The following is a 17,164-nucleotide window of genomic DNA, read 5'->3' on the forward strand; positions in this document are numbered from 1 at the left end:
TGAGCACAGAGACTATGGTGGTCTGCTTGAAGCATGTTGGTATTACAGACTCAATCAGGGACATGTTGAAAATGTCAGTGAAGACACCTGCCAGTTGGTCATCACGTGCTCAGAGCACACGGTAATCCGTCTGGCCCTGCAGCCTTGTCTATGTTGACCTGTTTAAAGGTCTTACTCACGTCGTCTACGGAGAGCGTGATCACACAGTCATCCGGAACAGCTGATGCTCTCATGCATGCTTCAGTGTTGCTTGCCTTGAAGCGAGCATAGACGTAATTTATCTCATCTAGTAGGCTCTTGTCACTTGCCTCCCTCTCTCTCAACCAGCCACTCACCATTGTTCTTTCCCTTGACAAAGCCCTCCCACTCTCTGAACCAGCCACTCACCATTGTTCTTTCCCTTGACAAAGCCCTCCCACTCTCTGAACCACTGCATGCTGATGCAGTAGATGATCAGTGGAGACTCCTCCTCTTGGAACGCCTTGTTCAGCTGAACAGAGGAAGGAAGAGGGGATGGGGGGAGTGAGGGAAGGGGAGGATAGGGAGAAGAGCGAGGGATGGGGAGAGGACGGGAAGAAAGAGAACATTAAAACAGGTGTGTTAGTGCTGGGGTGGAAAAAAATCCTGCAAAGGAAAGTATCCGTGAAAGTCCTTACCCGGACAAACATGTCCAGCTCTGTCCTGCGTCTCTTCTCCAGCTTCTCAATCTCTGTCTGACAAGTGTGACACACATACAGGTGGTTGACAGCAGGCCCGCCTCCATACCTGAACAGACCATTCACAGCTTAGTAACACACCTTGACAGACCAATCACAGCTTAGTAACACCTTGACAGACCAATCAGAGTTTAGTAACACACCTTGGCAGACCAATCATAGCTTAGTAACACACCTTGACAGACCAATCACAGCCTAGTAAAACCTTGACAGACCAATCAGAGTTTAGTAACACACCTTGACAGACCAATCATAGCTTAGTAACACACCTTGACAGACCAATCACAGCCTAGTAAAACCTTGACAGACCAATCAGAGTTTAGTAACACACCTTGGCAGACCAATCACAGCTTAGTAACACACCTTGACAGACCAATCATAGCTTAGTAACACACCTTGACAGACCATTCACAGCTCAGTAACACACCTTGACAGACCAATCACAGCCTAGTAAAACCTTGACAGACCAATCAGAGTTTAGTAACACACCTTGGCAGACCAATCACAGCTTAGTAACACACCTTGACAGACCAATCAGAGTTTAGTAACACACCTTGGCAGACCAATCACAGCTTAGTAACACCTAGACCAGGGACCACAGTCCCAGAATTCAGGCCTTGAAACACAGCGGAGTGAATAAACCTCTCCGCATGCGAAGCCAGGAGACGGCCGTCTGACGTCAGACAATGCTCCGAGCCGTAAAACCTTATAAACCATGACTTTATCAACTACGGGTACGGTTACACTGACACAATCATGTGATTATTGTGAATAACGCTTGATTAATTAACATAGGTTTGATTAAAACATCGTATGCAAGAAAAAGGATTTCCCTTTTTCCAATCCTGTTTAATACTCCGCCATGTAAACGTAGTCAATAATCCCACTTAATGACGGTACCGTGTCGCTGTATGAAGCTGACCTGCTGTAGAGGTGGTCCCACGCGTTCTGAGGCAGCATCACGACCAGTTCATCGATGAACGCGGCCTTGGCAGGCGGCACGCCTGACAACACAACATTTAAAAAGATATAAAATATATATAAATGTCTGATAGAGACAGATATATAAATGTCTGACAGAGACAGACATGGGTAGTTGGAAAGATAAGATATATAAATGTCTGACAGAGACAGACATATAAATGTCTGACAGAGACAGATATATAAATGTCTGACAGAGACAGATATATAAATGTCTGACAGAGACAGACATATAAATGTCTGACAGAGACAGACATATAAATGTCAGATAGAGACAGACATATAAATGTCAGATAGAGACAGACATATAAATGTCAGATAGAGACAGACATATAAATGTCAGATAGAGACAGACATATAAATGTCAGATAGAGACAGACATATAAATGTCAGATAGAGACAGACATATAAATGTCAGATAGAGACAGACATGGGTAGTTGGAGAGACATGGGTAGTTGGAAAGATAAAAGTCCATGGCTCCGTACCGCCATGTGAGCAGAGGAAGTCGTCATTGGAGATAGGTCCAGGCTCAGCGAATGTCTTGAACTTGTTGAGCCACTGTCTAGAGACATAGAACTGTAGCAGACTGGGCTCCGTCACGCCGAGTAGACCCGTCACCTTCCTCCTCTCCTTCAGCGCCTCCTCGTTGCTCTTCCTCGAGGCACACAAACAGTACACATTAGTAACCGTGCACTAAATCAACTAAACGGACGTGGTCGGTACAAGAGCACGGAAACTTCCTGTTTACAAAAAACAAGAACATGATAATCTGTTAAAACTGGCCTCCAGAGAAGGCTCTAATCCAGATTAGAATTCTGCTGTTGACGTCTGGAGGATGTCGCCCCACTGTTCAGGATTAGGTCTCAACTGTTCTTAGTGTGGTGGTCTTATGCTGTGTTGCTGTGTGTGATAAGTCCTCTATCACACCACTCCCAGAGGAGGAGGAGGTAGTTCTAATAATACCACTCCTAGAGGAGGAGGAGGTAGTTCTAATAATACCACTCCTAGAGGAGGAGGTGGTTCTAATAATACCACTCCTAGAGGAGGAGGTAGTTCTAATAATACCACTCCCAGAGGAGGAGGTAGTTCTAATAACACCACTCCCAGAGGAGGAGGTAGTTCTAATAATACCACTCCTAGAGGAGGAGGAGGTAGTTCTAATAATACCACTCCCAGAGGAGGAGGAGGTAGTTCTAATAACACCACTCCCAGAGGAGGAGGTAGTTCTAATATACCACTCCCAGAGGAGGAGGTAGTTCTAATAATACCACTCCTAGAGGAGGAGGTAGTTCTAATAATACCACTCCTAGAGGAGGAGGAGGAGGTAGTTCTAATAATACCACTCCCAGAGGAGGAGGAGGTAGTTCTAATAACACCACTCCCAGAGGAGGAGGTAGTTCTAATATACCACTCCCAGAGGAGGAGGTAGTTCTAATAATACCACTCCTAGAGGAGGAGGTAGTTCTAATAATACCACTCCTAGAGGAGGAGGTAGTTCTAATAATACCACTCCCAGAGGAGGAGGTAGTTCTAATAATACCACTCCCAGAGGAGGAGGAGGTAGTTCTAATAATACCACTCCCAGAGGAGGAGGAGGTAGTTCTAATAACACCACTCCCAGAGGAGGAGGTAGTTCTAGTAATACCACTCCTAGAGGAGGAGGTAGTTCTAATATACCACTCCCAGAGGAGGAGGTAGTTCTAATAATACCACTCCCAGAGGAGGAGGTAGTTCTAATAATACCACTCCCAGAGGAGGAGGTAGTTCTAATAATACCACTCCCAGAGGAGGAGGAGGTAGTTCTAATAATACCACTCCCAGAGGAGGAGGAGGTAGTTCTAATAACACCACTCCCAGAGGAGGAGGTAGTTCTAATAATACCACTCCTAGAGGAGGAGGAGGTAGTTCTAATAATACCACTCCTAGAGGAGGAGGAGGTAGTTCTAATAATACCACTCCTAGAGGAGGAGGAGGTAGTTCTAATAATACCACTCCTAGAGGAGGAGGAGGTAGTTCTAATAATACCACTCCTAGAGGAGGAGGAGGTAGTTCTAAAAACACCACTCCTAGAGGAGGAGGAGGTAGTTCTAAAAACACCACTCCCAGAGGAGGAGGTAGTTCTAATAATACCACTCCCAGAGGAGGAGGTAGTTCTAATAACACCACTCCCAGAGGAGGAGGTAGTTCTAATAACACCACTCCCAGAGGAGGAGGTAGTTCTAATAATACCACTCCTAGAGGAGGAGGAGGTAGTTCTAATAATACCACTCCTAGAGGAGGAGGTAGTTCTAATAATACCACTCCTAGAGGAGGAGGAGGTAGTTCTAATAATACCACTCCTAGAGGAGGAGGAGGTAGTTCTAATAATACCACTCCTAGAGGAGGAGGAGGTAGTTCTAATAATACCACTCCCAGAGGAGGAGGAGGTAGTTTCTAATAATACCACTCCCAGAGGAGGAGGAGGTAGTTTCTAATAATACCACTCCTAGAGGAGGAGGAGGTAGTTCTAATAATACCACTCCCAGAGGAGGAGGAGGTAGTTCTAATAATACCACTCCTAGAGGAGGAGGAGGTAGTTCTAATAATACCACTCCCAGAGGAGGAGGAGGTAGTTCTAATAATACCACTCCCAGAGGAGGAGGAGGTAGTTCTAATAATACCACTCCCAGAGGAGGAGGTAGTTCTAATAATACCACTCCCAGAGGAGGAGGTAGTTCTAATAATACCACTCCTAGAGGAGGAGGAGGTAGTTCTAATAATACCACTCCTAGAGGAGGAGGAGGTAGTTCTAATAATACCACTCCTAGAGGAGGAGGAGGTAGTTCTAATAATACCACTCCTAGAGGAGGAGGAGGTAGTTCTAATAATACCACTCCTAGAGGAGGAGGAGGTAGTTCTAATAATACCACTCCTAGAGGAGGAGGAGGTAGTTCTAATAATACCACTCCTAGAGGAGGAGGAGGTAGTTCTAATAATACCACTCCTAGAGGAGGAGGAGGTAGTTCTAATAATACCACTCCTAGAGGAGGAGGAGGTAGTTCTAATAATACCACTCCTAGAGGAGGAGGAGGTAGTTCTAATAATACCACTCCTAGAGGAGGAGGAGGTAGTTCTAATAATACCACTCCTAGAGGAGGAGGAGGTAGTTCTAATAATACCACTCCTAGAGGAGGAGGAGGTAGTTCTAATAATACCACTCCTAGAGGAGGAGGAGGTAGTTCTAATAATACCACTCCTAGAGGAGGAGGAGGTAGTTCTAATAATACCACTCCCAGAGGAGGAGGTAGTTCTAATAATACCACTCCCAGAGGAGGAGGTCGTTCTAATAATACCACTCCCAGAGGAGGAGGAGGTAGTTCTAATAATACCACTCCTAGAGGAGGAGGAGGTAGTTCTAATAATACCACTCCTAGAGGAGGAGGTAGTTCTAATAATACCACTCCTAGAGGAGGAGGTAGTTCTAATAACACCACTCCCAGAGGAGGAGGTAGTTCTAATAATACCACTCCTAGAGGAGGAGGTAGTTCTAATAATACCACTCCTAGAGGAGGAGGAGGTAGTTCTAATAATACCACTACTCGGTGTGTTGGTTATATGATAATGCTGTTTGTCTTACTTGTAGAACAGGACGTAGGCCTCAGCGTTCTGGACGCAGGACTCTGACACCTCCGTGACGCTCTGGTCGTCAAACTCATACCAGAGGTTGTTCAGGTCATTCCTACAGTAGGCTATGTAGTGACCACCTGGTGAGAGGAGGAGGATAGGGAGAGGAGGAAGAGAAAGGAGGTAAACCTGGAGTTTGCAAGAAGATAAAACGATAACAATCCCCATGAAGATGATGACTTTTTTTAAAAGTGAAAGACCTCAAGGTCCATGCTAGAACAAGTTCCTATCCGTCGATCCAGAGACCTCTGTCTCCCTCCATAAGAACAGACCTTATCTCAGAGGGGGGGCCTGAACGAATACTCACTGCTGGCGGTGCCATGGTGACAGATGACGGACAGCAGGTCATAGGAGGTGGTGTGGGCGGAGCTATCCTTGGCCAGGAAGGGCTGCAGTTCCAGGCCCTCCAATGGGAAGGAGACGTGAGTCCCGATCTTAGTGGAGAACATCAGCTCGTGTCTAAACCGCTTCAGGTGGATGCACAGGATCTGGAAAGGGAATGAAAACAAATTATTATTGACCCTGTAAAACAATACAATTCACTGCACCTATCTGATGTATGTGACAATAAATCACATACACTCACACTCTTCATGGCCAAAAGTATGTGGACACCTGCTCGTCGAACATCTCATACAAAATCATGGGCATTAATATGGAGTTGGTCCCCCCTTCGTTGCTATAACAGCCTCCTACATTTTCTTTCCACTAGATGTTGGAAAATTGCTGCTATAACAGCCTCCACTTTTCTGGGAAGGCTTTCCACTAGATGTAGGAACATTGCTGCTATAACAGCGTCCACTCTTCTGGGAAGGCTTTCCACTAGATGTTGGAACATTGCTGCTATAACAGCCTCCACTCTTCTGGGAAGGCTTTCCACTAGATGTTGGAACATTGCTGCTATAACAGCCTCCACTCTTCTGGGAAGGCTTTCCACTAGATGTTGGAACATTGCTGCTATAACAGCCTCCACTCTTCTGGGAAGGCTTTCCACTAGATGTTGGAACATTGCTGCTATAACAGCCTCTACTCTTCTGGGAAGGCTTTCCACTAGATGTTGGAACATTGCTGCTATAACAGCCTCCACTCTTCTGGGAAGGTTTTCCACTAGATGTTGGAACATTGCTGCTATAACAGCCTCCACTCTTCTGGGAAGGCTTTCCACTAGATGTTGGAACATTGCTGCTATAACAGCCTCCACTCTTCTGGGAAGGTTTTCCACTAGATGTTGGAACATTGCTGCTATAACAGCCTCCACTCTTCTGGGAAGGCTTTCCACTAGATGTTGGAACATTGCTGCTATAACAGCCTCCACTCTTCCTGGAAGGCTTTCCACTAGATGTTGGAACATTGCTGCAGCTAAACCCACTGTTCCTAGGCCATCATTGAGAATTAAGACAATTGGCCCAGCGTCGTCCGGATTTGGCCGGGGTAGGACGTCATTGAAAATAAGAATTTGTTCTTAACTGATTTGCCTCGTTAAATAAAATTAAAAAAATAGACCTGTCAGCAATGTGTGGCTGAAATTGAGCCCACTAATTTAAAGGGGTGTACGCATAGTTTTGGCCATGTTGTGTATATTCAGCTCATTCTTAAAGTATTCAGACCCGCTAATATATATATATATATGTCCTTATCAATCTACACACAACACCCCATAATGACAAAGCAAAAACAGGATTTTAGAAATGTTTGCAAATGTATAATTTTTTTTACCTAATTATCACATTTACATAAGTATTCAGACCCTTTACTCAGTACTTTGTTGAAGCACCTTTGGCAGCGATTACAGCCTTGAGTCTTCCTGGGAATGACGCTACAAGCTAGGTACACCTGGATTTGGGGAGTTTCTCCCATTCTTCTCTGCAGATCCTCTCATACTCTATCAGGTTGGATGGGGAGCGTCGCAGCATAGTTATTTTCAGGTCTCTCCAGAGATGTTCCATCAGGTTCAAGTCCGGGCTCTGGCTGGGCCACTCAAGGGCATTGAGACTTGTATTTCTTGGGTGTGTCCTGAGGATCGTTGTCCTATTGGAAGGTGAACCTTTGCCCCAGTCTGAGGTTGAGCGCTCTGGAGCAGGTTTTCATCAAGGATCTCTCTGTACTTTGCTCCGTTGATCTTTCCCTCCATCCTGACTAGTCTCCCAGTCCCTGCCTCTGAAAAACATCTCCACACCACCATGCTTCACTGTAGAGACGGTGCCAGGTTTCCTCCAGATGTGAGGCTTGGAATTCAGGCCAAAGAGTTCAATCTTGGTTTCATCAGACCAGAGATTCTTGTGTCTTTTGGCAAACTCCAAGCGAGCTTTCATGTGCTGCAGAGATGGTTGTCCTTCTGGAAGGTTCTCCCATCTCCACAGAGGAACTCTGGAGCTCTGTCAGTAACTATCGGGTTCTTGGTCACCTCACTGTCCAAGGCCCTTCTCCCCCTATTGCTCAGTTTGGCCCGGCAGCCAGCACTAGGAAGAGTCTTGGTGGTTCCAAACTTCTTCCATTTAAGAATGATGCCACTGTGGCCACTGTGTTCTTGGGGACCTTCAATTCTGCAGACATTTTTGGTATCCTTCCCCAGATCTGTGCCTCGACACAATCCTGTCTCTGAGAACTACGGACAATTCCAACCTCATGGCTTGGTTTTTGCTCTGACCTGCACTGTCAACTGTGGGACCTTTATATAGACAGGTGTGTGCCTTTCCAAATCATGTCCAATCAATTGAATTTACCACAGGTGGACTCCAGTCAAACTGTAGAAACATCTCAAGGATGATCAATGGAAACAGGATGCACCTGAGCTCAATGTCGAGTCTCAGAGCAAAGGTTCTGAATACTGATGTAAATAAGTTTTTTATTTTATTCTGAAAACCTGTTTTCGCGTTGTCTTTATGGGGTGTCAGGATGTCATTATGGGGTGTGGGGATGTCAGTATGGGGTATTGTGATGTCATTATGGGGTATTGTGATGTCATTATGGGGTATTGGGATGTCATTATGAGGTATTGGGATGTCATTATGAGGTATTGGGATGTCTTTATGGGGTATTGTGATGTCATTATGGGGTATTGGGATGTCATTATGAGGTATTGGGATGTCATTATGAGGTATTGGGATGTCATTATGGGGTATTGTGATGTCTTTATGGGGTATTGTGATGTCATTATGGGGTATTGGGATGTCATTATGAGGTATTGGGATGTCATTATGGGGTATTGGGATGTCATTATGGGGTATTGGGATGTCATTATGAGGTATTGGGATGTCTTTATGGGGTATTGGGATGTCTTTATGGGGTATTGGGATGTCTTTATGGGGTATTGGGATGTCTTTATGGGGTATTGGGATGTCTTTATGGGGTATTGGGATGTCTTTATGGGGTATTGGGATGTCTTTATGGGGTATTGGGATGTCTTTATGGGGTATTGGGATGTCTTTATGGGGTATTGGGATGTCTTTATGGGGTATTGGGATGTCTTTATGGGGTATTGGGATGTCATTATGGGGTATTGGGATGTCATTATGGGGTATTGGGATGTCTTTATGGGGTATTGGGATGTCTTTATGGGGTATTGGGATGTCTTTATGGGGTATTGGGATGTCTTTATGGGGTATTGTGTGTAGATCGATGAGGAAAATCAGCTATTTAATCAATTTATGAATAAGGCTGTAACGTAAATTTGGTTGATAGAAAAAGTCAAGGGGTCTGAAAACTTTGCAAATGCACTGTACACCCTGTAATATCAGCTGTAAAATACTGTACACCCTGTAATATCAGCTGTAAAATACTGTACACCCTGTAATATCAGCTGTAAAATACTGTACACCCAGTAATATCAGCTGTAAAATACTGTACACCCAGTAATATCAGCTGTAAAATACTGTACACCCTGTAATATCAGCTGTAAAATACTGTACACCCAGTAATATCAGCTGTAAAATACTGTACACCCAGTAATATCAGCTGTAAAATACTGTACACCCAGTAATATCAGCTGTAAAATACTGTACACCCTGTAGTATCAGCTGTAAAATACTGTACACCCTGTAGTATCAGCTGTAAAATACTGTACACCCTGTAGTATCAGCTGTAAAATACTGTACACCCAGTAATATCAGCTGTAAAATACTGTACACCCAGTAATATCAGCTGTAAAATACTGTACACCCAGTAATATCAGCTGTAAAATACTGTACACCCAGTAATATCAGCTGTAAAATACTGTACACCCAGTAATATCAGCTGTAAAATACTGTACACCCAGTAATATCAGCTGTAAAATACTGTACACCCAGTAATATCAGCTGTAAAATACTGTACACCCAGTAATATCAGCTGTAAAATACTGTACACCCAGTAATATCAGCTGTAAAATACTGTACACCCAGTAATATCAGCTGTAAAATACTGTACACCCAGTAATATCAGCTGTAAAATACTGTACACCCAGTAATATCAGCTGTAAAATACTGTACACCCAGTAATATCAGCTGTAAAATACTGTACACCCAGTAATATCAGCTGTAAAATACTGTACACCCAGTAATATCAGCTGTAAAATACTGTACACCCAGTAAGTAATATCAGCTGTAAAATACTGTACACCCAGTAATATCAGCTGTAAAATACTGTACACCCAGTAATATCAGCTGTAAAATACTGTACACCCAGTAATATCAGCTGTAAAATACTGTACACCCAGTAATATCAGCTGTAAAATACTGTACACCCAGTAATATCAGCTGTAAAATACTGTACACCCTGTAATATCAGCTGTAAAATACTGTACACCCTGTAATATCAGCTGTAAAATACTGTACACCCTGTAATATCAGCTGTAAAATACTGTACACCCTGTAATATCAGCTGTAAAATACTGTACACCCTGTAATATCAGCTGTAAAATACTGTACACCCTGTAATATCAGCTGTAAAATACTGTACACCCTGTAATATCAGCTGTAAAATACTGTACACCCTGTAATATCAGCTGTAAAATACTGTACACCCTGTAATATCAGCTGTAAAATACTGTACACCCTGTAATATCAGCTGTAAAATACTGTACACCCTGTAATATCAGCTGTAAAATACTGTACACCCTGTAATATCAGCTGTAAAATAGCTGTAAAATACTGTACACCCTGTAATATGTAATATCAGCTGTAAAATACTGTACACCCTGTAATATCAGCTGTAAAATACTGTACACCCTGTAATATCAGCTGTAAAATACTGTACACCCTGTAATATCAGCTGTAAAATACTGTACACCCTGTAATATCAGCTGTAAAATACTGTACACCCTGTAATATCAGCTGTAAAATACTGTACACCCTGTAATATCAGCTGTAAAATACTGTACACCCTGTAATATCAGCTGTAAAATACTGTACACCCTGTAATATCAGCTGTAAAATACTGTACACCCTGTAATATCAGCTGTAAAATACTGTACACCCTGTAATATCAGCTGTAAAATACTGTACACCCTGTAATATCAGCTGTAAAATACTGTACACCCTGTAATATCAGCTGTAAAATACTGTACACCCTGTAATATCAGCTGTAAAATACTGTACACCCTGTAATATCAGCTGTAAAATACTGTACACCCTGTAATATCAGCTGTAAAATACTGTACTGGCCCTGTAATATCAGCTGTAAAATACTGTACACCCTGTAATATCAGCTGTAAAATACTGTACACCCTGTAATATCAGCTGTAAAATACTGTACATCCTGTAATATCAGTAATATCAGCTGTAAAATACTGTACATCCTGTAATATCAGCTGTAAAATACTGTACATCCTGTAATATCAGCTGTAAAATACTGTACACCCTGTAATATCAGCTGTAAAATACTGTACACCCTGTAATATCAGCTGTAAAATACTGTACATCCTGTAATATCAGTAATATCAGCTGTAAAATACTGTGCATCCTGTAATATCAGTAATATCAGCTGTAAAATACTGTACACCCTGTAATATCAGCTGTAAAATACTGTACACCCTGTAATATCAGCTGTAAAATACTGTACATCCTGTAATATCAGCTGTAAAATACTGTACATCTGTAATATCAGCTGTAAAATACTGTACATCTGTAATATCAGCTGTAAAATACTGTACACCCTGTAATATCAGCTGTAAAATACTGTACACCCTGTAATATCAGCTGTAAAATACTGTACACCCTGTAATATCAGCTGTAAAATACTGTACACCCTGTAATATCAGCTGTAAAATACTGTACACCCTGTAATATCAGCTGTAAAATACTGTACATCCTGTAATATCAGCTGTAAAATACTGTACATCCTGTAATATCAGCTGTAAAATACTGTACACCCTGTAATATCAGCTGTAAAATACTGTACATCCTGTAATATCAGCTGTAAAATACTGTGCATCCTGTAATATCAGCTGTAAAATACTGTACACCCTGTAATATCAGCTGTAAAATACTGTACATCCAGTAATATCAGCTGTAAAATACTGTACACCCTGTAGTATCAGCTGTAAAATACTGTACACCCTGTAATATCAGCTGTAAAATACTGTGCATCCTGTAATATCAGCTGTAAAATACTGTACATCCTGTAATATCAGCTGTAAAATACTGTACATCCTGTAATATCAGCTGTAAAATACTGTACATCCAGTAATATCAGCTGTAAAATACTGTACACCCTGTAGTATCAGCTGTAAAATACTGTACACCCAGTAATATCAGCTGTAAAATACTGTACATCCAGTAATATCAGCTGTAAAATACTGTACATCCTGTAATATCAGCTGTAAAATACTGTACATCCAGTAATATCAGCTGTAAAATACTGTACACCCTGTAATATCAGCTGTAAAATACTGTACACCCTGTAATATCAGCTGTAAAATACTGTACACCCTGTAATATCAGCTGTAAAATACTGTACACCCTGTAATATCAGCTGTAAAATACTGTACACCCTGTAATATCAGCTGTAAAATACTGTACACCCTGTAATATCAGCTGTAAAATACTGTACATCCTGTAATATCAGTAATATCAGCTGTAAAATACTGTACATCCTGTAATATCAGTAATATCAGCTGTAAAATACTGTACACCCTGTAATATCAGCTGTAAAATACTGTACACCCTGTAATATCAGTAATATCAGCTGTAAAATACTGTACACCCTGTAATATCAGCTGTAAAATACTGTACACCCTGTAATATCAGCTGTAAAATACTGTACACCCTGTAATATCAGTAATATCAGCTGTAAAATACTGTACATCCTGTAATATCAGTAATATCAGCTGTAAAATACTGTACACCCTGTAATATCAGTAATATCAGCTGTAAAATACTGTACACCCTGTAATATCAGCTGTAAAATACTGTACACCCTGTAATATCAGCTGTAAAATACTGTACACCCTGTAATATCAGCTGTAAAATACTGTACACCCTGTAATATCAGCTGTAAAATACTGTACACCCTGTAGTATCAGCTGTAAAATACTGTACATCCTGTAGTATCAGCTGTAAAATACTGTACATCCTGTAATATCAGCTGTAAAATACTGTACACCCTGTAATATCAGCTGTAAAATACTGTGCATCCTGTAATATCAGCTGTAAAATACTGTACACCCTGTAATATCAGCTGTAAAATACTGTACACCCTGTAATATCAGCTGTAAAATACTGTACACCCTGTAATATCAGCTGTAAAATACTGTACACCCTGTAATATCAGCTGTAAAATACTGTACACCCTGTAGTATCAGCTGTAAAATACTGTACATCCTGTAGTATCAGCTGTAAAATACTGTACACCCTGTAATATCAGCTGTAAAATACTGTACATCCTGTAGTATCAGCTGTAAAATACTGTACATCCTGTAATATCAGCTGTAAAATACTGTACATCCTGTAATATCAGTTGTAAAATACTGTACATCCTGTAATATCAGCTGTAAAATACTGTACACCCTGTAGTATCAGCTGTAAAATACTGTACATCCTGTAATATCAGCTGTAAAATACTGTACATCCTGTAATATCAGTTGTAAAATACTGTACATCCTGTAATATCAGCTGTAAAATACTGTACACCCTGTAATATCAGCTGTAAAATACTGTGCATCCTGTAATATCAGCTGTAAAATACTGTACATCCTGTAATATCAGCTGTAAAATACTGTACATCCTGTAATATCAGCTGTAAAATACTGTACATCCTGTAATATCAGCTGTAAAATACTGTACATCCTGTAATATCAGCTGTAAAATACTGTACATCCTGTAATATCAGCTGTAAAATACTGTACATCCTGTAATATCAGCTGTAAAATACTGTACATCCTGTAATATCAGCTGTAAAATACTGTACATCCTGTAATATCAGCTGTAAAATACTGTACATCCTGTAATATCAGCTGTAAAATACTGTACACCCTGTAATATCAGCTGTAAAATACTGTACACCCTGTAATATCAGTAATATCAGCTGTAAAATACTGTACACCCTGTAATATCAGTAATATCAGCTGTAAAATACTGTACACCCAGTAATATCAGCTGTAAAATACTGTACATCCTGTAATATCAGCTGTAATATGAGTCTTGTGGGTTTCCTAAAGTGTTTGAACACTCACCTCTGGTACACTCTGAACTTTGCAGAATTTCACTCCATTCCGTAATCTAGCAGAGAAAAATCAGTCTTAATTAAATCTTGTATTCATGTTTCCTGAGTTAAACCATGAAGAAGTTCCATTCAGTCATCTATCTAATGATTTACATATTTTGTTGTTGGAGGGGGGGGGGGTTCATTTCAAGGTCCTGGAGTGGCTTAGCCAGTCTCCAGATCTCAACCCCATAGAAAATCTTTGGAGGGAGTTGAAAGTCCGTGTTGCCCAGCAACAGCCCCAAAACATCACTGCTCTAGAGGAGATCTGCATGGAGGAATGGGCCAAAATTTCAGCAACAGTGTGTGAAAACCTTGTGAAAACTTACAGAAAAAGTTTGACCTCTGTCATTGCCAACAAAGGGTATATAACAAAGTATTGAGATAAACTTTTGTTATTGACCAAATACCTATTTTCCACCATAATTTGCAAATAAATTCATTAAAAATCGTACATTGTGATTTTCTGGATTTATTTTCTTCTCACTTTGTCTGTCATGGTTGAAGTGTACCTATGATGAAAATTACAGGCCTCTTTCGTCTTTTTAAGTGGGAGAACTTGCACAATTGGTGGCTGACTAACTACTTTTTTGCCCCACTGTAAATATAATTTTGTTGTTGGAGGGGGGTGTTCGGATACTCACTTCTTGCATTTCTCACAGCTGTACATGTTGTCACCTAGGGACACACAGAAACAACACAGTAACGCTCCAGACTGAACAGGTACCAGAGACCTGAAGCATCGAGGTAGAGACAGTCAAGGTCCTCACCTTTCAGCTCGTCTCTGGTGAAGAAGGCAGCCAGACAGTCCTGTAAGGTCACCACAGGACCCCACCACCAGCTGGAACACAAGGACATATTCACAAGAGTTTTCACTGTTAACAGAAAAGACTTCACACAACTCACTGATGGCTCCAACCAGGGTTGGGTTCAATTCCATTTCAATTCAGGAAGTACACTAAAATTCCAGTTTCTCTTAAACACTTTGAATTTGTATTGAAGTGTTTATTTATTGGAATTGACCCCAACCATGACTCCTACTAACAATGTGTTAATGTTGACCCCAACCATGACTCCTAACAATGTGTTAATGTTGACCCCAACCCTGACTCCTACTAACAATGTATTAATGTTGACCCCAACCCTGACTTCTACTAACAATGTATTAATGTTGACCCCAACCCTGACTCCTACTAACAATGTGTTAATGTTGACCCCAACCCTGACTCCTCCTAACAATGTGTTAATGTTGACCCCAACCCTGACTCCTACTAACAATGTATTAATGTTGACCCCAACCCTGACTTCTACTAACAATGTATTAATGTTGACCCCAACCCTGACTCCTACTAACAATGTGTTAATGTTGACCCCAACCCTGACTCCTACTAACAATGTATTAATGTTGACCCCAACCCTGACTCCTCCTAACAATGTGTTAATGTTGACCCCAACCATGACTCCTACTAACAATGTGTTAATGTTGACCCCAATGTGTTAATGTTGACCCCAACCCTGACTCCTCCTAACAATGTGTTAATGTTGACCCCAACCATGACTCCTACTAACAATGTGTTAATGTTGACCCCAACCCTGACTCCTCCTAACAATGTGTTAATGTTGACTCTTAATAAGTGCGTGAATTGAACAATTTTCCTGTCCTGCTAAGTATTCAAAATGTAATGAGTACTTTTGGTTGTCAAGGAAAATGTAAGGAGTAAAAAGTACAATATTTTCTTAAGGAATATAGTGAAGTAAAAGTAAAAGAAGCCAAAAAATAATAAACAGTAAAGCAACGTACAGATTCCCCAAAATAAACTACTTAATTAGTACTTTAAAGTATTTTTATTTAAGTACTTTTATAGTTAGGGTCGCCAGGCTGTCTGTCCCCATTAAAGGGTTTTCTAGTTAGGGTCACCAGGCTGTCTGTACCCATTAAAGGGTTTTCTAGTTAGGGTCACCAGGCTGTCTGTACCCCTTAAAGGGTTTTCTAGTTAGGGTCACCAGGCTGTCTGAACCCATTAAAGGGTTTTCTAGTTAGGGTCACCAGGCTGTCCGTACCCATTAAAGGGTATAAGAGTTAGGGTCACCAGGCTGTCCGTACCCATTAAAGGGTTTTCTAGTTAGGGCCGCCAGGCTGTCTGTACCTCTTGATGTATTCCATGACGAAGGCGACCCATCCCTGAGCAGCGTAGGCCTCCCCACAGGACCCAGCCTTGACCAGAGAGGTCTGATGGGAGGAGGAGTGGAGTTTAGCCAGGTCCTCCTTACCTGGGATGGGCAGGGACAGGTCCTGGAAGTTCTCTAGGGTCACTGACACCTGGAGGGAGGAGTGATATGTTACGATGAGGTAGGCTGTTCCGAGGGAAGGTTGTTGCTAGATATGTTCGAATTGCGTCGAGGATAATTGTAGCATTTTAGCTAACCCTTTACCCAACCGAATCATCCTACCCTGCTACGTTAACTATCCTTCCCTACTACGTATAGTCACTCCCTACTACGTATAGTCACTCCCTACTACGTATAGTCACTCCCTACTACGTATAGTCACTCCCTACTACGTATAGTCACTCCCTACTACGTATAGTCACTCCCGCCACGTATAGTCACTCCCGCCACGTATAGTCACTCCCGCCACGTATAGTCACTCCCGCCACGTATAGTCACTCCCGCCACGTATAGTCACTCCCGCCACGTATAGTCACTCCCGCCACGTATAGTCACTCCCGCCACGCAGTCACTCCCGCCACGCAGTCACTCCCGCCACGCAGTCACTCCCGCCACGCAGTCACTCCCGCCACGCAGTCACTCCCGCCACGCAGTCACTCCCGCCACGCAGTCACTCCCGCCACGCAGTCACTCCCGCCACGCAGTCACTCCCGCCACGGAGTCACTCCCGCCACGTAGTCACTCCCGCCACGCAGTCACTCCCGCCACGCAGTCACTCCCGCCACGCAGTCACTCCCGCCACGCAGTCACTCCCGCCACGCAGTCACTCCCGCCACGCAGTCACTCCCGCCACGCAGTCACTCCCGCCACGTAGTCACTCCCGCCACGCAGTCACTCCCGCCACGCAGTCACTCCCGCCACGTAGTCACTCCTGCTGTACTCCGTCCAAACTGGCAGG

At 42.3% G+C, this 17,164-nt stretch overlaps 1 protein-coding gene across 1 annotated transcript in view; it reads right to left on the reverse strand.

Annotated features, from left to right (window-relative positions):
- The window catches only part of LOC135558080 (ubiquitin carboxyl-terminal hydrolase 33-like), a 62,950-nt gene that overhangs the window by 7,591 nt on the left and 38,195 nt on the right, over nt 1-17,164 (reverse strand). Inside the window, 10 exon segments of the mRNA XM_064991830.1 lie at nt 388-490; nt 657-765; nt 1,639-1,720; nt 2,184-2,353; nt 5,315-5,441; nt 5,669-5,849; nt 14,009-14,054; nt 14,682-14,715; nt 14,808-14,878; nt 16,185-16,357. Coding sequence (XP_064847902.1) covers nt 388-490; nt 657-765; nt 1,639-1,720; nt 2,184-2,353; nt 5,315-5,441; nt 5,669-5,849; nt 14,009-14,054; nt 14,682-14,715; nt 14,808-14,878; nt 16,185-16,357 — 1,096 coding nt within the window.

The sequence above is a fragment of the Oncorhynchus masou genome, chromosome 17, assembly GCF_036934945.1.
Source record: "Oncorhynchus masou masou isolate Uvic2021 chromosome 17, UVic_Omas_1.1, whole genome shotgun sequence".
NCBI lineage: Eukaryota > Metazoa > Chordata > Actinopteri > Salmoniformes > Salmonidae > Oncorhynchus > Oncorhynchus masou.